Source organism: Tiliqua scincoides, chromosome 4 (genome assembly GCF_035046505.1).
Source record: "Tiliqua scincoides isolate rTilSci1 chromosome 4, rTilSci1.hap2, whole genome shotgun sequence".
Classification (NCBI taxonomy): Eukaryota; Metazoa; Chordata; class Lepidosauria; order Squamata; family Scincidae; genus Tiliqua; species Tiliqua scincoides.
In genome coordinates this window covers 189,964,334-189,986,750 of record NC_089824.1, presented here as the reverse complement: position 1 = coordinate 189,986,750, position 22,417 = coordinate 189,964,334, and the positions used below count along the sequence as shown (strand labels likewise).

Here is a 22,417-nt window from a genome sequence, read left to right as displayed (position 1 = left end):
ACTAATTTACTATAATCACTGCTGCTAGATCTGGTGATGACCACTGATTTATATGGATTTAAAAGAGCAGACAGACCATCAACCTATCAATAGCCACTGTGGCAAAACTGAGTTGCTATGTTCAGAATAGCACGCCACTCAATACCGGTTGCTGGGGAACAACAGCAGAAGAGTGCTAATGCCTTTATGCCCTGTTTGTGAGTTTCCAGAAAGCATCTGGCTGGCCACTTTAGGAAACAGGATGCTGGACTAAACAGACATCTTGCCTGATCAAACAGGGCTCAATGTTCTTAATTATATTAGTTATATCTACAACTCTTTGCCAAGACGCTGTTCCAGAACCACCATTCAGAGCGCGATACCATAGTCTTTCGAGACTGAAGGTTGCCAACATGTATCTACAACTACAGTACATAAGTTATACACAGTTCTCCCTTTCACTGCATTTTTCAAGTGTTTACTGTGTCTCCGTAGCAAAGCACTGCTCTATTAGTAAGCTCCAATAATAGGGTGCCTAAAATAGTTCAGCCACCGTTTGCTCCCTTTTAGTACATTCAATGACATAACGTTAAAGAAATGTACACGACAGCTATATCTCTGACAGTATTTATGTAACACTAATTGCATGACATCCAGAAGCTAAAAAGAATGCATCAACAACCATTCCCTTTTATACTTTTCTAATGTGCTCCTCTGCAAAATATTATTGATTTTATAGTCTTAAGGATGTAGAAAGTAAGCTCAATGAATGTGTGACCGTTGAAATAGGTTTATATATTACATATATACACATATACGTATATACACATACACACATACATATATATATATTTGTTTTTACCTGTCAGGCAAAATAGTTTCAAGGGCTGAAATGAAGTAAGGAACTAAGACATCAATGCCTTTCAGGTCACAGCAGAACAGTGCTGGGGAGTTCAGGATAACACTGGCCAGAACCGGGTGGCAAATGGAATCTGCTATCTGCAAACCCTGAATTAAAAGCATGTAAAATCTGGCAGAGAAAGAAAGACTTAGTTAGTTTTCAGTAAGAAACGATTTGCAAGCCAATGCTAAATGGAACACAAACTAGAGGAAAAATTAACTATTTACATTTGGATATCACAAGTGCCTGTATCTGTCACTTTGTCTGCTTAAGCAAGATGCTACAGACTGATCAGCACGAGCACTGTCAACTCCACAAAAAAGTTTTTTGTACTGTACAAAACATTAGTCGTGCCCAGGGGAAGCATGGACATCTCCTTAAGCATTAAAATTTTAAATCTTGAAAAAAAGAAAAAGTGATATATTTAAGACAGAAAACAGGCATAGCATGGTCGTGGTTGAGGGGGTAATACACAAACCATCTTAAACTACCTTTGTCTCACTCAAGCTGAAATATAAGTACAGGTACACCAGATGAGATGCAGGTACACCAACTGAAATGGTTTGTGGATTAGGAATAGAGCAAACAAAAAATAACTGAAAATACAATGCTCATTTTTACATGAAAGAAATATAAGTGAAAAACTTGAAAAGTTGGATGGAGTCTGGTTAGAACATATAATTGTCAACCCGTTTAATCTGGAGAAGTTTGTTACCTTTCTGAGAACATGTTACTAGCAATGAAGAGCTTCAACCGAAAATGGTATTCTTGTGTCAAGTTCTCCCCACACCTTTATTATGCAGCAATATTTACTCATGTTATCATATCACCACATTTGCCCACTCAAAGCAATCAATGATGTGGAACAGGGAAAAATTGTACACTTTGAAAGAAGTGAGAAGACAGATCTCTAGACAACATTGCTACATTTTACTGGAGAACAGGCGATCTCAATAAAAAGATGCCATTTTCAGTGACATCCATATCCCTAAAACATACCATTCTGTACCAATATTTTCACATTTGTTGAATCAAGAATGTCAAATGCATTGACAATTTCAGTCAAAATTCTCTCCAACAAGTGACAGTACAACCATCATGGAATGAAAAGTGTCACAAGCTTCTGTATTCAAGTTCATTATTCCACAGCTGTTAGCTGCCTCACTCACCAAGTCACAACTGTATTCACCTCCACAAGCAGATGCTTAAGGCTGCAATCCTATGCTCATTCCTATCTGGAGTGAATCCCACTGAATGGGACATACTTCTATGTAGACATGCATAGGACTGCATGATAAGACACCTGTAACAAACAATTCCTCCTGCTCTGGACCAGAACAGAAAAGTGCCAGACTCTGTTGCACGCAGCCAAGGTGCCTAGGGTGTCTCCACTTAGTGCAGCCAAAACTCACTCACCATCTGCACTTGAGAGCACCAGCCTACTCACCATGGTGAGGGTTACGACCAAAATTGTGGACGCCTGTTCAAGTTAATGTAGCTTTAAGGTAAGTAATATGTAAGGAGACATATAGGTCCATTTTCTTCTATTGTCTAATGCAGCCATTTAAACATAATGCTTGAGTGTTGCTATTAGCCCCATTTTATTGTACAACACCCTCCCCCCAAATACTAAGCATTTTTTAATGCTCTCCCACATTGTGGGAAAGCCCATGAAACAATATGCTACACTTTCTTCACCTGGTAAACAGTAAAGCAAACTCTTGCATCCAGCCCCCTTGACTGCTTATGCACCATCTAAATAGCAGTGATGAATGCTTCTTACGCGAACAGTAGGCAGAAGATTCTGACAAGAGCCCAAGTTAAAAACTAAGTCAGTACCGGGATAAGTAGGCTGGCAATATATCCTCTCCAGTCTTCTTGCTACAAAATATCCTACAAAGTGTTCCACATGCTTCTGCTCTGCCTGATTCATAGTTGTCAGAATATTCGCCTGCATCAAACATTGGATTGGAAGTCATAGCATCTGCAGACATTTGTGATCCTTTCCGACGAAACTCCACACTAGCTTGCGTTGCTATAGCTAGAACAAAAATGAAAATGAAAGAGTTCCATTACATTTGTCAGTATACTCAATAGGCTCATGGGATCCTGGACACAAAGATCAAGTTACTTTAGCCATCAAAAAAGCTGCTAGTTCATTACATTTGAATTGCTGCCTCTGTTTATAAAGCATGTAGAGAATATTTGTCTACCTCTATAAGAAATGTCCCTTTAGGCTTAACACACAAGTATATCAGAATTCTATGCTGCATGATGCATATTGCCCAAGCACATAAGCCTCAGCTCCATTCACATTCTCAGCCATTTGCACCAACAAGAGGTCCTTCCCTGCACATTCTTAACATCTTTATCACTCATTTCTCTAACCTACTCTGTAAGTTCTTTATGATTTGAAAACTGGTTCAGTCCTGTAAATTACACATGGTTCTCCTATCCCTTCACCATTTGCCACCATGGGAAGCTTCTTTAGCACTGACACTGAAATTAACAATGTTCGGGTTGATAGGCCCCGGTCAAACAAAGCTGTTCTTCAGCACTGCCTGAGCTACTTAGAAGTACAGGTGGTGAGCTTAAGCAACAAACAAATGCTCAATTATAATGAAAAAGTATGTTTAGAAAAAATAGCATATGCTGGGTTGGCTTCCAGACTTTCCCCTCCCACACTGCTTCAGAAAACCTAAATGGATCATTGCAAATAAGCAGATGGGCATGAAACCAGAAACTGATGGGCACACTCCCAAGCCCTCCACATGCATATTAGGGACTCCTGTTTCTATCCACAGCCCTTTGTGTTCCATTAGAAGCTGCTCCACAGGTCTATCATTTTCTGGAGTGATTTTTTTGCAGCTGGCACAATGGATGGCAATGGGAAGGCCAGTCTTCAGAAGACCAGAGAAAAAGTAGAAGCTCTGGAGTGTGTGTGGTCTTCCTGCATTTCTTTGGTGCTCTGGACTAAGGGCAGGAGTGAATCAAATGTTGGTTAGCTCAATTACAAGGATTTAATTTAATGCTCAGCAGGAAGCTACGTAAAGTTGGCTGCTCTTACTCTCTCTGTCTCCATTTTCTATCACAGCAGCCAATTTATAATCCTATGTTGTCATTAATAGCCTTTACAAGAAATGTGACCATTTCAATCCTTCCAACTGCTTGCAAGAAAAGCAGAAGTGAACAACAAGAATGCCATTTCTTTGAAGCTTTGCCTGATTTCCAAAGACAAGAACAGTTACGTTTTGAAATTTTTGAATGGTTTATGCCTACTTCATAACTCAGATTTTTTAAAAAGTCTGATTGCACTAAACCTAAGGTTAACTAATTTAGCTCACATCTATAGAATTTACAGATTGATATTTTACAAAAATGTTTACTCAGAAGTAAGTCCCACTGAATTCAGTTAGACTTGCGTCCAAGTAAATGTGCCTAGAATTGCAGCCTCAGCTTGCTGCAGTCTTACAAACAGAAGCTCTTCTCATGTTTTGAATGTCTGTTACAATTTGATGGATCAACAATTTAGAAGAAGCAGGACATGGTAGTATTTCAATAAGTTTAAAAAGAACACATTGGATTTTTCTAGCACAGGCAACTAAACCCAAATCTTTATGCGTCTTCCCATGAGCCGTTTTTGTCCTGAATAAGCTATCCAGCAAATTAGGAAAATAAAACTACATGCAAAATGCATACAAATCAAAACACTAGGTCTGTAAAAAAATAAGCTTTGAGAAAAAAAACACGGTTAGTGCAAAGTCCTTAAATTCATGACATGAGCACAGACTAGAGTACAGAAAATGATGGGATTGATTCAGGCAGATTAATTTGCTTTTGCCAACAATCTTCCCCATTTAAAAAGCCACACAGTTACTTGTCTTTCCCATGTAAGAACAAAAGCTACAAGGGATGATGATGATGATGCAAATTAAAAAATGGGATCATGGAAAAAAGAAAAAAAACATGACTGCAATTAAAGAGAAGCTACTAGTTCCTACTTACAAGATTTATAAGAAAGAAGAATTTGGATAAAAGATGCTGCAAGATAATAGAAATAAAATGGAAACAAATCAAAGGACAGCAGTAGTTATAAAATACTTTAAAGATGGTGAAACTGTAATACAAGTTAAGTAGCTTTTCAGTTTCTGAAAAACAGATTAAAAGCTTATGATATAGCAGGCTTGTTAAAACACACAGGAAACTGGCATTAGGGTCCAAAATTATAGAATTTTGAAAGTATCATGCAGAACAATGAACAAAAGTTACAAAAATTTACTGCCATAGGGTTAGGTTTGTATATTAAAATACTTTTAGGGCATGAGGCTGAAATGCTATCCTTCTCTAACTCAGGCAGTATTTTGCTTTTGCTTCATGTACCAATAGCTAAAAATCGACACTGGAAGGAAATTAATGGGGAAGGAAGTTTCCCAGTAGAGTTATCCTACCACTGTATTTGTTCCACAATAGTATATTTGCAATTGCCACAAAGGAAAGTAAAAGGACTTTCAAGATGGTTCAACCTGTTCCCTCTTAAAAGAAGTATAATGTAGGAACAAACACAGTTGCTTAAAAATTTATCATTAGAAAAAGTAAAAGATGGAAGAATACAAGTGATCTGGGAACCTAACAGCTGCCAAAGGGGAGTTAAGACAGAGAGAGGCTACCTTTTAACTAAAAAGGTAGTTCAACAATTTGTTTAGCATTGAGAACCATAATTATGTAGTCAAATTTCTCAGCAACCATGAAAGGCAAGAATTTGTGTGGGAGTATGGAGGGATTTGTTTTAAAATAAAGTTAAGTTCAATTCATAAATTACCCAAGTCATGTGGTTGCTACAGAAAGTCCCAACTTTGAAAGAGTCAAATTATAAGGAAAGGTAACTGTATAAAATAGCCCCGTCATAGGCCAGGGAAATTTTAACTAGGGTACTACAGACAGCGCTCTGGTAAAAATGGCCCTAAACCTATAGGAAAAGTGTTTCACAGCGCCTCCCACAAATTTGGTTCTGGCATGATTTGCGCTCTCCACAGCAACCACACTGCCTAGAAAATACATGAACTGGACTCTAGTCTCTCCAAATTGTAATGGATTGTAACAGTAGTAACAATTGTGATTATAATAATTGTAATTGTAACAGAGGGTTCTTTGCACCCTTCAAAAAAAAAAAAAAGTGCCTACCAATGTATGACCAAGACTGAGGCAGAGAATTCATCTTCCCTTCTCCTTCAAGGGTTCTGTAATCTGTGGCAGTTATCAATAGGCATGCCTGGTGTATTTTCCATATTCTAATACAGAGGGTTTTTTTAACACACTAGTGTAAAAATGTTGATGGTTAAGGCAATTGCCTGCTTTGATTTGGAGATAGCTCTATGTGCATTTGAATATAAACATTTGCAAGACATAAACATCAAAGCAAAACCTGCCCTCAGTGAATGTTGATGAGGCAGGAATTTTCAGTCACCTATGGCTAAACTATACATTCTGTTCAATGATTATTAAGAAATATGCTTCAGATGGGCAACTTCTGCTCCTTAACAAAAACAAGCAATCCAGCTTCAGGGGAGGCAGATCCAGATCAGAACTACAGCATATTCAGAGTCTCTTTCCAATGCATTCTATTCCTACTGATGTGCACTCTCTCGCTATCTCTCATACACCACTATTTGCTGCAAAATGAGTCTTCAGGAACAAACAGCTGCTGGGAGAGATGTTTTGGAGCAGCAGCAGAAGTGTTTAACCCTCACCTACCAGTAGGGGTGGTGGATCTTTTTCAAAGAAGACAAATTGCAATACTTAAATGCAATTTAAGTACTTAACACAATGTTTAGTCTAGTCCCTAGGTGATCTACTTTATTCTGCCACAAGTGACACTAAAGTCACAAGGTTCAAAAGACAAAGCAGTCTTGACACAAAAAGGGACAACTACACTAAGGAAAAAGTGTTTCTTTTAAAAAAAAAGTCTGTGCAAGAAGTTACACAGATAACATTGCCAAGTAATGAAATATTAGAACATGTTCTTATGCAGGGACTATCCAAGTTTTCTATTAAAACTGTGCAGAAATAGAATGCAACTTCCCTTACTAAAACATAAGGTTATTACAAAAGGAATGTTATAATTAACTCATTTTTGTCCGGCCCACAGGTGTACACATTTGGTCCCAGTTACACATATGCAATGTTGGGCAGAAATGGCTTAAAGAATAGAATATTCAAATGTCCAACAAAATCTAACCAAGTAGAAACATGAAACAACAGGAGTCACCAAGCACTCCAAAAGGACAGAGAAGGAATCTTATTAGCAATGTAGACTATAATGCAGACCATCTTTGAGGCAGGAGGTCTGGTCTAGAGGGTAGAGCCTCCATTTGCCTGCAGATAACATCCACAGGTCGCACTGTGCGACCTTGAAGCAGCTGACAAGCTGAGCTGAGTTATTCCATCTGCTCTGAGCGTGGGAGGATGGAGGCCAGAATGTTGCGACCAGATCAGAAAGAAACATCTGAATGTTGTGGTTTCTTGAAAGATAGAACCTTCTTTCAAATTGTAAAAATTCCTATGGGGATTTAATTAGCCTGCCTATGTAAACTGCCTTGAATAAAGTCCGAGGAGAAATCTGAGGACCAAGAAAGGCGGTATAGAAATACCTGTATTATTATTATTATTATCATCATCTTTGCTGCCAATTGGCTTGTCTGTAAAACTTAGGTTAAGTACACCCTACAGGAAACTTTTGCTTTTCCTTTGCTATAACTGTTTGCCTGAAGTATTACAGAAACATCTAGGGCAGTGGTTCTCAAACTGGAGGGTCGCGAGCCACCAGTTCATGTAAAGAGCCCTGCTCCGTTACAGGGCTTGGGAAGGGCAGGAACACAATTCCCAGGATTGTGTCGCTAAGGGGGGTGCTTTTACTTTCATGTAGTTAGGGTTGCTGAAGGCCCCAGAAGTTGTGGGGAGCCCCAGGCAGCCCTCCCCGAGGCTTTTAGAATATTCAGAAAAGCAAGCACAAAGCACTTCCTGTTTGCGAACTCAACTGAGAAGTACTTTGCACTCGCTTTTCTGAAGATTGTAAAAGCTTCAGGGAGCCCTTGCAGAGGGCTGCGCGGGGCTCCCTGTACCTCCTGGTGTCTCCAGAAACCCTAACTACATGAAAGTGAAAGCACCCCCTTCACTACACGATCCTGGGGATTGCATCGCTACCCTCACCTCTTCCCCGTAAAGACTTACTTAGGGAGCAAATTTCCCTTAAAATTTAAGAACCACTGATCCAGGGGATGGGAAGGGATCATTTACACTTGCTATGTGACTGACTGTACTTGTACCAATGTGATGATGTAAAGTAACCTACATCAGGATAGTGGAGATTCACAGTAATATTAATGGACCCTTAAGTATCAAAAGTTCCGTTTTAGAGGTGAAAAGAATTAATTGTAGAAGCTACTTAAATATTCTAGCTTGTTCCCAAACTCCTCCAAAGGAGTTAGAAATGTTGTGAGCTGTTGCAGGGGCGGGGTAGGAGAGGGGGTGGCCTCAATAGTACCACAGGGAACTAGAGCATTTTATTGTACCTGGGGGGTCCTGAATACTCCTTGAGGGTCCTGGACGCTTGCAGCCCCCTCTGCAAAGCTTCCCTGAGCTCCGATTCGCTACTGGAGCTCAGGGCAGCTACGTGGAGCCTTACAGAGGGGGTTGCAAACCTCCAGGATGCTCAAGGAGCCTTCAGGTTCCCCCAGACAATAAAATGCACCTGGGTCCCTGCTGTGCTGCAAGCGCTGAGGCACTGTTGGGAATCATTCCTGGAACACTCCCCTTAAGGGGGAATGGCCCATTTCCGGTTCCCGTTGTGGGTTGCGACCCACCAGTTTGACAACCACTGTTCTACCTACAACAGTTTAGAGCTTTGAATTTTTGTGGGGGGAGGAGAGAAACCCCAGATTTTTGAAAAAGAGAAAAAAACACAAGCTACTGAAACATAGTTCATAGTGCTGACATAATTTTTAGTCATATGGTCTTCTTTTAAAAAAATGAATCTAAATCTCAAGTTGCATGTAGTTACTGCTGTGTCCACCTTAAACAGAAAAGCAATTGCTGAACCAAATCAATGAAGCAATGAAATATGTCCAATGCATATAAACAGCAGCATGGATCATACTGGTTTTGCAAAATGGATCCCTAAAAAGTTACATTTAAGATTATCAATAAAACTACAGTGTTAGGGAAGTAGACTTAAGCTGAACTAATCTAATGTTGGTTTTTACACTATAATTTTAGACTTTTACCACAATGCTGCTTTGAACATTTATTCATCTTATTTGGTGAGTCTTCAGACATAGAGAAGCCTGTGACTGTTTCAGACATTTTCTCTTTCAACAATTTCTAATCCACAATGCTACAATTTGGTTTCTACCAAAACTATATGGTTAACACAGACCACTCCAAAACAGTGTAATATGTGGTTGTGCACTGGTTACCAAAAGGCAACTGGGGGCCCAATCCTAACCCCTTATGTCAGTACTTTCCAGCACTGGCATAGTGGTGCCAATGGGACGTGTGCTGCATCCTGCAATTGGGTATCACTCATGGAGGCCTCCTCAAAGTAAGGAAATGTTTGTTCTCTTATGTCAGAGCTGCATTGCCCTTATGTCAGTGCTGGAAAGCACTGACGTAAGGGGTTAGGATTGCGCCCTTAGTTATTTTGCTGCAAGCTTTGTGTATCCATACAATCTCATTTTCCTTTGAGTGTATATATGCTATTTACTAGGGTAGACAAGTGTTTTCTACATATGTAGGAACATGACTGACTGCAGCATGCTAATGAAGTTAAATAAACCAGCCAGACCTGCCACTGTTCAAGCCCTACTCTACAACTGGTCCTCACTATAATAATCCTTTAATTCAGATAAAATTTCTTGGCACACCAGCCAGAAAAATCAATTTTGGGATAATATGATTCTGATGACAAGTTTTACCAATTCCTGCAAACAGAACATAACCCACTTGCTGTATGACTTCATTTATCTCAGATTGATAACATAATTTAGTTAGTTTTTGCTCCGAGTATGGAAACCAGGAAAAACAATGAGAAAACAAAAAAACAAACAAACAAAAATTGGTGTAGCAGTTAGGAAGACTGAAAGCTACAGGTTTACAGAACCCTTGAAGTTAAAATATTTTACTAACCAACTAAAAGCCACATGTTTCTTCTGGGCCTTTATTAAAGCCCACATCAACATTTCTCAGTCAAGCAAAAAACAACAATGCAGGCACGCTCCATTAGGATACTTGCCTGCCACTGTACTAATTTACAGGCTGAAGTATTTAATAGTAAATTGATCTCAAAAAGTGACACTTTTAAAGACATAAGATGGCAATTCCTTCAGCTCCATACCATTTTTCAGGTCAACATACTGGAAAAAGTTACTTTTAGTTTCTGAGATTACATTTGATCCAACGACAATAAATGTGTTAACAAAATATGTCCCCTTATGTTAATGGACAAAAGCCAAATTCTTTGTTAGAGATTCTAACATATTGCACATCAATTAATCATGCAACTCTGTAAAGTTTTCTTTAGGTTAGCCAGACATGTTAATCTTGCAGGTAGGAAATGTTAGCAAACAAAGAAGAAAATGTATCGATTTGATAATCAATATTTACCAGTCATACTGCTGTCTCTATTTATTCCATTGTGAAGTTTACAGTGAACAAATGCTGCATCAAATAACCATGATCCAAAAAGGTTTAAGATACTGTTAACCTTTGGCCTGTGAGGGGCAGGGAGTGGTCGAGGCTCAGAACTGGTTTGGTTTGGGCTCGACAGTGGAGAAGTGGAGGATGGTTGGTGTTGTACTTTGGAAGCATGAGCAGCACTAGCCTGTGTGAATAAAAGAAAACCAGACCATTAGAAAGTCATTTACTCAGTTATATCAGACAGTATCAATCACTACCAAACAAATCCATCATTGGTATGCTAAGCATAAGACTTACTGTGCTGTTTTTCATTGTCTTATTCACAGTTACAGCTCTATGCCTTCGGTTGTGAGGTGGGGTTGTGTTGACAGCAGTAGTCTGGGGCATGCTTAACCTATTTACTGGTGTGGGTGGAGCACTATCTGCTCGAGGCCGTGAGATACCTGACGGATATAAATAGGGAACATCAGCATCAAGTCCTTCTAACATCCCAAGACAATGTTGGCCCAGTTCAGATGTTATGACAACCATGCTTTGTCAGTGAGAGAACAAGATGCAACAAGACTCACACAATACTTTCTCCATTGCATTTTGGACACAGAGGTCAGGAGAAGGAGGAAAGGATGAGACAACTTTCCGTTGTAATTTGCAACAAACCACAGTTGGCAGTTTCATCTGAGTATAGCAAACAATAGCTTGTTCTCAAACAAGGACCTGAAACCACAGTCTGATCCTGGTTAGAGAACAAACTATACAGTCTGAACTACACATGCGTCACTTTGGAAGGAACTAGCTACAAACTAGAAGCTATTCATCTCCTTCCCTTTTGTGCAAAGGCTAGGGGGAGGAGAGGAGAGGTCATAGTGTACAAGCAGCTCACCACAGCTTGTTCTTGTAATAAACCATGGTCTGTAATTATATCTGAATTGGACCACTGTATCATTCAGTGTTCATATTTAAAACAGATTCCGCCCACACCAGCACCAGTGTTAAAAATATCTTGCTTCAGAATGAGTTAGGGTTAGAAAAAAATCATCTGAAGAAACTACATACAAGATTGCTGCTTACCTCAAAAAGTGAGCTACACATTTGAACCTAAAAAATGGGAAGAATAAAAGAACCAATAGGAAGCAGACAAGCAAGGGTGGTTTTAGAACCATTTTATTGTTAGCCAGACATGTTACAGTTCACTTTGTTCAACAGAAACGGGCAGTACAGGTATAACCTAATTATCCACAGATATTTTACCTGCAGTTTTATCTCAACTTGATGAGAAGGCCCTTTAAATTAAAGGAAAAAAGTTGTTTAACAATAGCCTCCTTAAAGCCAGAGAGGGCAGCCATTTGACAATCCATCAATCACACTCTCTCCAGACACTTAGAACACTTCACTCCAAGACAAGCAACTCCTCCCTTCCTCCTGAGCATGTGAAAGAAAGATAATCACTTTTGCATTCTTTCCCAGTGCTGCACTCTGGGTGAAGCGGGGGGGGGGGGGGAAGCCTTTCTAAGCACCTGGAGAGAGACTGATTGATTGATTATCTGCCTAATGACTCTGTCTTACATCGCAAAGGTTAGCAAGGCTGTTTTTAAATCACCTAGCAAAGGAACATTGCTTTTTAAATGGATTTGCTTTAATGCAATTTTTGCCATCCATGTGAGTTCTGGGAACACAGTTCAGAAGACTCAACCTGTAATTGAAATTCTAAAATAAAAGAATGTCCCACTAGATTTAAGTAGCATTCAATCTTGCTAAGGAATTAACATACAATTGTATACCTAGACAGACTTACTCCTGGGTGACAAGCAATCAATCTGAAGCTGGGCCATACTTATAATTGTTCTCCTTGGTTTGTTAGTAGTAGACTATCACACATCTTGGTGAACACTGGAAGATTTTTCCAGTGAGAAATTTTAATTTATTTTATTTATTTTAATGTCTGGACTGGAGTATCTCAGGCTCTCTATGGAACCTTTAATTTTTAAAAACCACAACTTGTGGTTTTGGGTGCGGGGGAATGCTATTTCACCATACCACCCACCTCCAGGATTTTAGAGTTGTTCTCTTTTTCTGCTCATGTTGCCATGGCTTTGGACGTAACATGCAAGGTTTCTCTTAGCCTCCATTACACATGTTGCCATCTGTCCTGTCTTCCAAGCAGATTTTATAGACCTGAAGGCACCCTATGACATTTTTGGAGATCCCTTCTGGGGAAATCAGTTTTGTTGGAAAAGACCCAAACTTATCAAGAGTGTACAAAAAATTATTCTGGTGGGCAGGAGGTCTGGTCTAGAGGGTAGAGCCTCCATTTGCCTGAAGATTAACATCCACAAGGTCGCCAGTTCGAGGCCACCGGCACCGTGCGACCTTGAAGCAGCTGGCAAGCTGCAGCTGAGCTGTTCCATCTGCTCAGAGCATGGGAGGATGGAGGCCAGAATGTTAAACCAGATCAGAGTGTAACACCTTGAATGTAGTGGTTCTTGAAAGAAAGAACCTTCTTTCAATTTGTAAAAATCCCTGCGTGGATTTAATAGCCTGCCTATGTAAACCGCCTTGAATAAAGTCTTGAATAAAGACCAAGAAAGGCGGTATATAAATACTGTATATTATTATATTATATTAAAAGATGAACATGAAAAGATTCCAGCCTTCAACTCATTAGTGTAGAGCTTGGAAACAGGGGGTCTGGAGGTGTGTTGTCCTGAGAAGGGCAAACCATCACCCACACCAGCACACAAATCACAAAGATGCACAACAGATGTGCCCTGGGTGGTTGTGGGGCTTGTTTTTCCCCATGCACAAGGAAAAATGTATGAAATTTGTGTGTGGGATGTACAGTTTTAGTGACACATTCCCCATTTAGAAGAATCTGTACTTGTTGCATCCCCCAGAACTTGGTGAGGAATGAGTGAGAGAAGCACTTGACTTGCCTCTACTGAGTGAGAATAAACTGCACTGTGGCTATTGATTGAGCTTGCAGGGGATACCCTAGAATTTCTTTCCCAGGTTCTGAAGAGGAAAACTGCTGAGAAACACTCAGTGAGTCCGGTCCTGTCCCCCGTCCCCCAAATAAACTCTGATTACTGAAATTCTGGTGGGGGGGGTCTTCCTGCTTGGAACCAGGGAGGGGAGTTCATTTTTTTCACTTCCTCGCTTGAACAGAATTGCCAAAAGGATAGGGAAAAACCTCCCCTGTGAAAGTCAGGATGGGGAATCATAGTATATGCCCAGACCAAGCTGCCTGCCCTGAGAAGAATAAAGCCTTAGGAGGAAACTCCCCCCTCCCTTTTGGCAGGCAAGTGATGCTGGGATTTCTGCAGACTCAGGAAGTCTGCCAAGGATGACTGACAGCACAGGAGGACAAATTGGAACAGTTCATGCCATGAAGAAAGCCCTGGATTGCAGGGAACATGTGTTGAAAACCCCATAGATATGAGTCATGGATATATTTTCCCATGGAATAGCTGTATGTTTGGTCTGGGCATTCGTAATATCTGACTTGAAGAACACAAGTTGCCAAGAACACATTATATTCTCAACAGTTCCTTCATTTATGAGTAAAAGTCTTTATCCATGATAATGAAAGAAGTAATTTACAGGTATGATTGGCAATATTCTTTTACCTTCATTGGTACAATAATCAGCACAATTGAAAATGAACTGTGCAAGTATATTCACAAACAAAGTAGCAGTATTCTGTTAGAAGGAAAAATGCATCCAAGAATTCACAGTCCTGCATTTTTTTAATGACCATGTTAAACATGAATTCTGTTGTTTATAACACTCTCACAGACTGGAACAAATTTTACATTACATTCTTCAAAATAGGAGCATGGTATCCAGTTTGTTTTAAGAATCCACCTCGTTCGTAGTCCACTTTCATTAAACGTGGAATGTGAAGGTAACTAGTTGAGCATAAAAGATCATTAACTGGAAGACCACAGTCAATCTATTTAATGCTAAAGAACATGGTAGATAAACTGTAATTGATGGACATATTGTATTTTTTCTACCTCCTTTTGTCTCCTTCCTCTGGTTACTCTCAGAGATCCAAGTACAATCTCTTCAAAAGTATTTACGAGTGATTAATACCATCATATTTGAGATGATTTCTAGAGTCTCACACACCTAACATTATGACAGCTAAAACAAGATTTAATGCCTTAACAAGAGATGGACTGACCGCATGTATAGATGCGAAATGCTAGTTCTCAGAATTCTGTCACTTGTTTCAGTGACAATTTAAATTGCACAGCTCTATTACTGCTCAGAGGGTGCACATCATTTGTCATAGCCAAACCATTAAAATTATGCCACAACAAATACAACTTAAAAATATTCTAAGAGACTGCAACATGTGCACATTTGTTACAGTGAAAGAAACTTACAACATGGTTGCAAATGTACTAAAAATCAGGGTGGTTGTTTTTATTAACCTCTTCAAATAATACAGTATCTTTAACAATACATAATGTGCAGAAATGAAACAATGCCCAATTTTTTCTACAAGAAAGTAATATCTATGCTAACTGTATCTCTTAAAAAATTAAATAGCTTTATAAACTTAGAATTTTAATTTTAAATGGGAATATAACATTTTATAAGTTAAAATCATGACAGAATACTGCAGCTTTCTAAAAGTTGGTACCAGCCCCCACAACTGTTAAAATCATCACCCAACTGCCCAGATTCTTGCCACCCAGGAGAGTGTTACACGTTTTTAATACCATGTCTGGGTAATCTTTCACACCCAATGGTTGTAAAGACTGCAACTCCTAGAGAAGAAAAAGATTATATTGCCACCATATTATGCACCACAATGGAAATATTACCAAAGAGCTGTTCTTTAGGAAAATGAACTGTGTAACATTAATGCAAACATTTAAAATTACATAAAAGTAGACAAGAGATATTGCATTGCTGTAATGGCCCCGCCTATCAAATACTGACGTGGTTCCCTCCTCCTAAGGAGGGCTTTGGGAATCACTGCTCTAAAAGATACAGGTTATTTAAGGATGCCCTACCATGCTTGAAATTATTGACTACACCAGTGGTTCCCAACTGGTGGTCTGCGAGACTCTGAGAAGTGGTCCATGAAGCCTCCAGAGGGGGAAAAAAAAAGATAACCTTTGATCACTTCCAGTGTCTCACTGAGCAAGCGCTCCCCAATGGACCGCCAGAGAGGGCAGAGAATGAACTGCCCACAGCCGGCACTTCCAGTGTCTCACCAAGCACTTCCAAAAAACAACTAAATTTAATTATATTTTTTGCATGAAGAGGGGTGGAGGTTGCATGTGGTCCACTACAATTCCAATTTTTGCTTCAGTGGTCTGCGGGTTCCTAAGGGTTGGGAACCACTGGACTACACAACCGAACAAAAGTTAATTGTTGTATGAACATCTCAGACATTATCTCCCCATCACTTGCTCACTAGGGACTATCCCCAGAGAGATAGCAGAAATGGATGAGCTCACATGCTGCTTTCCCTACTCCTCTGCTCAATGCAAGAGGAATGGAATGAGGAAAAATGTTTTAAAGTATGATCTCCTTTGATCTCAAAACAATAAACCCTTTTTACAGGGATAGAAGCAGACCCCTTTAGCAAACACAACAGGCACATGTATTTTCTCCTGCAAATGAAATGCATTTCAGCTAATGACAAAGTGAGTACTGATGCACACAAGCAGCTTAGCAAACAAACATCCAAAATGCTAGAGCCACTAATATGAAAAAGTTAAATCTATTCAACTGTTTATAAAATGTAAGCAATATCCTAACAGTTAAAATGGAGTGTTACCTAGAAATGCATCCACTAAGCAACTGATCCCACGCATAGCACGAAAGAATATCTGAGGCAGATGTTTAAGGCAGGGATACTGATTCAATTCCTGAGTCATTCCACTCACATTCAGAAACTGTTCCTGAAATTTGGGAGTAGAGCTTATAATCGCTGGATTACTCAAATCGACAGGATTACTATAAAAACAAAAAGTGACATTGTTTAATCATAATGCACTTAACGGATGTAAGAACTGTAATATACTGTGTGTCTAACAGAAAAGCTTGTTCATTTACACTAAACGGGTTCTTAGAGGCCTTACCTTAAACAGCCAACTTCTTCAAAAGATTAAACCCACCCATTAAGACAGACAGAGAAATCTTAGCATGAAGCTGTCACTGTAGAAACTCTAGAGCTGCAATTTCAGATTTCTATTCATTAGTGAATTAACTTCTCTAAAGTTGTTTTAACTTGTACTCGTACAAAAAAGTTGCTTAAAAGTCAACAATCTCCTTTTATAAAAACTGTGGTCAGCTGATGTCTGACAAACATGACAAAATGCTTCCAATTCAGAAGTACTATCAACTGCAATCACCTTGGGACAGATGGAGTTGAGAAGTCTAAAATAACACAGTACTGAAAGAGCATGCACTAGTAGAAGCAGGGAGCAAATGAAGTACATATAGGAATGAAAAGCATTACTAAATTGTTCAAGTGTGCACAGTTGCTAAGAATCAGCTGTTAATTTTTTTTAAAAAGAGTATGAATAACTACAGAGGGCCTATTGTACCCATGGATTCGGGACCTGGGATTTCATTATTCACGGGTTCCCAGACCCATGGGTCGGACCCACATAAATCCTCTGGAGGCAAGGGAAGCTGTGATGAGGGTTGGAGAAGCCACACATGGCCTCCCTGGCCTTCAGAATGCTTTCTAAGGCCACTAGGCTTTCAAAGGCCTTAAAATGTCACTTTCAGTTTTTCTGTGGAACTGGAAATGACCTTCTAAGACAGGGATGTCAAACATAAGGCCCGGGGGCTGGATGCAGCCCCCGGAAGCTTTTTATCTGGCCCTCAGGCTTTCAGCTACTGAACAGTGCTGAGGTGTTACTGCTGAAACAGCAGCCCACATGAAAATTGGGCTTCCCCATATCTTGAAATATGATCAAGATTTGTGTATTTTCTCTTCTGTCATTTGCAGTTAATGCAGTTAATGAGAACAAAGTGCTGATTTCTGGCTATCAGCTGCTTAATGTCACTTTCTGGTTAATGACATCACTTCCGGCCCTTAGCAGGTGCCCTGAATGTTAACTTCGGTCCTCTGTATGAAACAAATTTGAAGTCCCTGTTCTAAGGCCTCCTGGAGGCCTCAGAAGGCATTCAGAGGGCTGGGGAGGTCGCACACAGCCTCCCTGGCCCTCAGAGCATCCTCCAAAAGTGAGAGGAGCACAGATCCCTTCACCTCCAGAAGATAATAATAAATAATAATAATAATAATAATAATAATAATAATAATAATAATAATAATAAAACTTTATTTTTATCCCGCCCTTCTCCCTAACAGGACCCAGGGCGGCTACAGGCACCCTGAAACCTGAGGATTTCATTATTCACAGGTGTCCTTAGCCATGGGGTTCCTGGAATGGAACCCCCACTTATAATGCAGGAGACCCTGTAAAACCAATTCCTATAAGGTAGACACTGGAATAAGAGTCAAAGTAACAAAAGATGCTGTTGAGGGCAATAACTACTTTATAATATACTCTGGGTTGAGATCAAAAGAAAATGCTTCAACTGTTTGATTTGTTTCCAGAAAGAATACATCTCAAACACATGCAGCTACCCAACTACTCTGTCAACTCAATTCTTGCCACCACCATCTGTATATCATAATCCAAATTCAAGTCTGCTAGGATATTACAGAGCCCTTCCCTAGAAAGGAAAACATCTTGGACCAAAACCCAGTGGCCTCCTTTGCAAGAGTTGAACACATTCACTGGTTACATCGCACATTTGTTCTCACGTACAATACCTCAGCATATGTAAAAAGCGAAACCAAGTCTGGGCAACACACTCATTATCCATTTCAGGAGGAATCAGACTGGCATCTTCATCAGGAATTTTAAAGGGTGGAAACGAAGGTCCATACGTAAAGCGCAGCAATCTATTGAACAAGTCAGACTGTCACTGGATTTGTCATTTGCATGCTTTCTCTCTGCCCACTTATAAATGATTCATTCATATTTTATTGGAAGCATTTACGCAATAAAACATTTACAAACATCACACAATCACCCGTTGCAAGATAATCATCTCATTTATCCTTTATTAGCTCCTCTCCTCAAACTTCAGGATGTAAGATCAACTAGAGCTGCCAGAATAAAATGCCCATATTGCTGAGGAGCAGAACTTTTGGAACAAGGAATTGTCTGTTTACATAGAAACACAAGCAAAGAAACATTTGTTCAAGTAGTATGCTTCAGCCACTAGAGGCTTTCCCCCCAAATTGGACTAAAAGCTAATATGTTAAACAAGAACCAGGGCAGTTCACAGAAATAAAGCATATTTCCTGGAACATTAAAATAACCAAGCATACAAAAATATATTCTGGATTTTCAAAGGGTCTTGTAATGTAACACGATCTCAAGAGGCTTGTTCTGGAGCCCAGAACATGTTTCAGTTTTATTTAGCATTAAATGGCTCTGGTATACAAAGTATTTCATATTATGCCAATATACCTTATAGTGCTAAAGTGATCTATAGAAGAATATGAAATTTCACTTACCTAGCAGTAAGGGCACAGATTACTTTACTCCACTGTTCTACCACTGCAGAATGGTGACGCCAGTTTGCTACCATCTCTTTGGCAGTTTTCCAGTAAGGCGGTGTGGGGAAGCACCGGGAACAAGCTAGTAACCAGACTTCAAACAGCACACCAATCAGCTTCTCAGCAAGATTCTCAGCAATACCACCTGTGACAGAAACGAAGTAGAATCTGATTCACTAAGCAACTTTTTATTATCATTGCTGGATGATACCTAAACTTCTTTTACCGTGCATGTTCAGCTCTAAATCTGCAGTTGTTGGTTACTGAGTACCAACTCATTTCTAGCTTTAACATCATTGTTTTGTAGCAGTTGTGTTCATAACCCTGGGTAGGGTTCACATCCATATCTTAATCACAAAAAGTACATTTTCTAACCAACAGAGAGAGAGAGAAGGAATGTTTGGAAATGTGTAGAAGCAATCTAGGGTTAAAATTTGCTGAGTCAAATAGGGGAAACAGAGCTCCTAATGGCCAAGAGTTGAGTGTAAAACAGACAAGATCTGTGATCAGATCAGGTGATGAATTTTGTGTTTTACTTTTAAAAGTAGCAATGGAAGAGCTCCCACTTTGAATGAGGCATTAGTGCTGGCATGTGCATATTAAACTTTTCCATTCCATGCCCACCCTAATCTAAGATCCCCAAGCAGGCCCTAGTTTCACAGAGGAAGAGATACAGGTATCATATTCCCTCCCATAGTGCAACTTCTCCAACCTAAATCTAAGCCCTAAATAGTTGCTTTAAGGTTAAAAAGTGGGGAGACCCAACAACATATCTTCTGTGTCACATCTATTCTGATCCTGGGGTTTGAGAGCTTGCATACCTCTCCAAACAGTTATTAGTCCCTGCTTGACTGATCATTTATACCAGATTTCAGTTCTCTAGACTTTGCAAACCAAAAAAAAAAAAATTTGAAAATCTTACTCCTGCAAGTAGAATTATGAAATACAAACCAATGCCTATTTTATCCTCAAAATTTAGCCTTCATAGTGCATAGTTAAAAACAAAGAACAAGTGTTATCTTCAGGAATTTCAGTTTCCCCAGCTAAGAACTCCAATTATGCATGCCAAAAACTTAACACAATAAATGTGCAAGTCAAGTACTAATACTGTTTAGTTTACTCCATTCTGGTTTCTATGGGGTTCAGATCCAGTTGAAAAACAACAGGCAACAAGAGGTGCGTGTAATCCTCAAGAGCAGCTAGTATGTATGGACAGCTGAAAAGATAGCTGGGGCTCAAAAAGAAGTCATACACAATGAAGATGTCACCATTTCTGTCCTTCTGAAGCACACTAGCCACTCACTTTAGTTTCTCCTGCTTGCATAACACATACAGAACAAGTTTCTCTGTAAAGCCCCTAGGGCTCAGAAACATGCAGCTGTTTGAAATGCAGCTGTCCAGAATTCTGAATATGTAAAGCAATTTGTTGTGGCCATGCAAGTTTTTATATAATCTTATTACCCAACAAGCAAGCAAATTCAAATAAAGACTGAACTCACATTTCCTGCAATAGCTGTTTGGATATCAGATTCTTTTATATTGTTGCTTTTAAAACAAATTGCTACTCAAATCTGATGCATTCCATCAGTCAGCTGTCATCTTAGTCTGATCTGAGAACTAATCCTATTTCTTTGATAAACAGCCAAGAAACATTAATTGTCTCAAAAGGTCAGGGACCAAATCCAGTTACTTCATTTAGACTTCTCTCTGCGTGCTTTTACCTTTCCCACACTTTTCCTGTAAGGTCAGCTGTAGTGACTGGATTCTTTATTCCAGTCTGGTCATCTTCACATTACATGCACAAGAAAGCCAACACAATTGAGGTGAACCTAGTTTTGCCTAGTCAAAAGAACCTGAACTTAACTGCTTATCTCCATACTTCCATTTGTATTGAATTCTGGGGGCACAGATAACAAGTAGCCTAGCAGCAGTTTCAGACTTTGGAGTGTATGGGTTGTCTATTATGGCAAACACTACACCAAGACCATTCAAATTGAGCAGATGTAACACAAGAACACAAAGTAACATGGGAAGGTGGTTCTTATGACAAAGCAGCCAGCAAAACTCACAGAGATTCCAGAAGATAGGAGAGAATGTGTCTCTTCTTAACTTTCTACAAAACTTTATGATGGCATAAAGACTTTTATGTAATGCTGGCTTTGGTGCTATAATGCACCACTACAGAAAGCAACCAAATTCACATTTTTGATATGCTGTGAACATTCCTTTGGACAAATTGTAACTGCTGCCACATCTCTTAAACCAGCAGGATAGTTTATCATCTCAAGCCAAATTTAAGGCACGTGTGATTAGAAAATATACAGAGACCACTGCCCAAGGTGTCTGTGATGGGGAAGAAAAAGATACCATGGCATCTGCAGGCAGCTTGGAGATCTGTAACCTGGAAATGTAAGTTAGTGAAGCAATTAAAGCATAATATTTGCAGAAATCCAAATTAAGACAAATCAACAGGACAAAAACTGGAGATTCACTGCCTTAGTGCCACTCACCACACAAATATAGTCTCTTAACATTTTAAACAGCAGCAGCAGCAAAGAGGACACTTTTGTGATCATGATTGCCAAAGTCAGACGTTACAAATAATCAACAGGATGAATACAAACCTTGCACTGTTGGAGCTGCCAGGAGAGTATCGTTAATCTGTAGCAGAAATAATAATAAAACCTCCCATGTTTCTCGAGCCATGGTGGTTGACTCATGAGCCAATTTCTGGACAGCTTTCAAAACTTGCAAACACAATTTGATCTGACTAGAACCTTGATCCTGTCTGTAACAGAGGAATACACTACTTAAGTAGCTATAAAAACACACTCCAAAAATATTGTTAAAGATCAGTTTAAAAGAAATTGATGCATTCTTGTCATTGACATCTGCACTTAAAACACTGAATGGTGTGTTTTTTTAAGTAAAGCTGGAACTCAAAGTGAAACCATCTAAAACAGAATTAAGCAAAGCAATTTAGTTATTAAAACAAAAAAAAATACAGGCAGGTCACAGATTCACCCCCCCCGATTCACCCCCCCCACATCCATTATATTACCTTATTTTTGTGTAGACACATTGAAAGTGCAGCTGTTTATTGCTTTAAACTTGCTTAAACAAAGCAATGTGACATGCAGGCAACCAGCCTGCATGCTAGAGGGTGACTAACAGGAAGTTGGACAGTTCCTCCTTCCTGTTAGTGTCTCTGAAGTGTGCAGGTTAGATGCCTGCACTTTGTG

General features: G+C 39.5%; 1 protein-coding gene across 3 annotated transcripts in view; it reads right to left on the bottom strand.

The window, feature by feature from the left end:
- RALGAPB (Ral GTPase activating protein non-catalytic subunit beta) overlaps positions 1-22,417 on the bottom strand; it is an 83,328-nt gene that overhangs the window by 38,419 nt on the left and 22,492 nt on the right. For all 3 annotated transcript variants that reach the window (XR_010794294.1, XM_066623453.1, XM_066623454.1), the window contains exons 4-11: positions 21,800-21,963; positions 19,134-19,320; positions 18,381-18,512; positions 16,368-16,546; positions 10,868-11,013; positions 10,538-10,754; positions 2,720-2,921; positions 842-1,009 (exon numbers count right to left, since the gene is read on the bottom strand). Coding sequence is in view for 2 of the 3 variants with exons in the window: in XM_066623453.1 (XP_066479550.1) it covers positions 842-1,009; positions 2,720-2,921; positions 10,538-10,754; positions 10,868-11,013; positions 16,368-16,546; positions 18,381-18,512; positions 19,134-19,320; positions 21,800-21,963 (1,395 nt within the window). In the remaining variant the exon portion in view is untranslated. The remainder of the gene's footprint in view (positions 1-841; positions 1,010-2,719; positions 2,922-10,537; positions 10,755-10,867; positions 11,014-16,367; positions 16,547-18,380; positions 18,513-19,133; positions 19,321-21,799; positions 21,964-22,417) is intronic.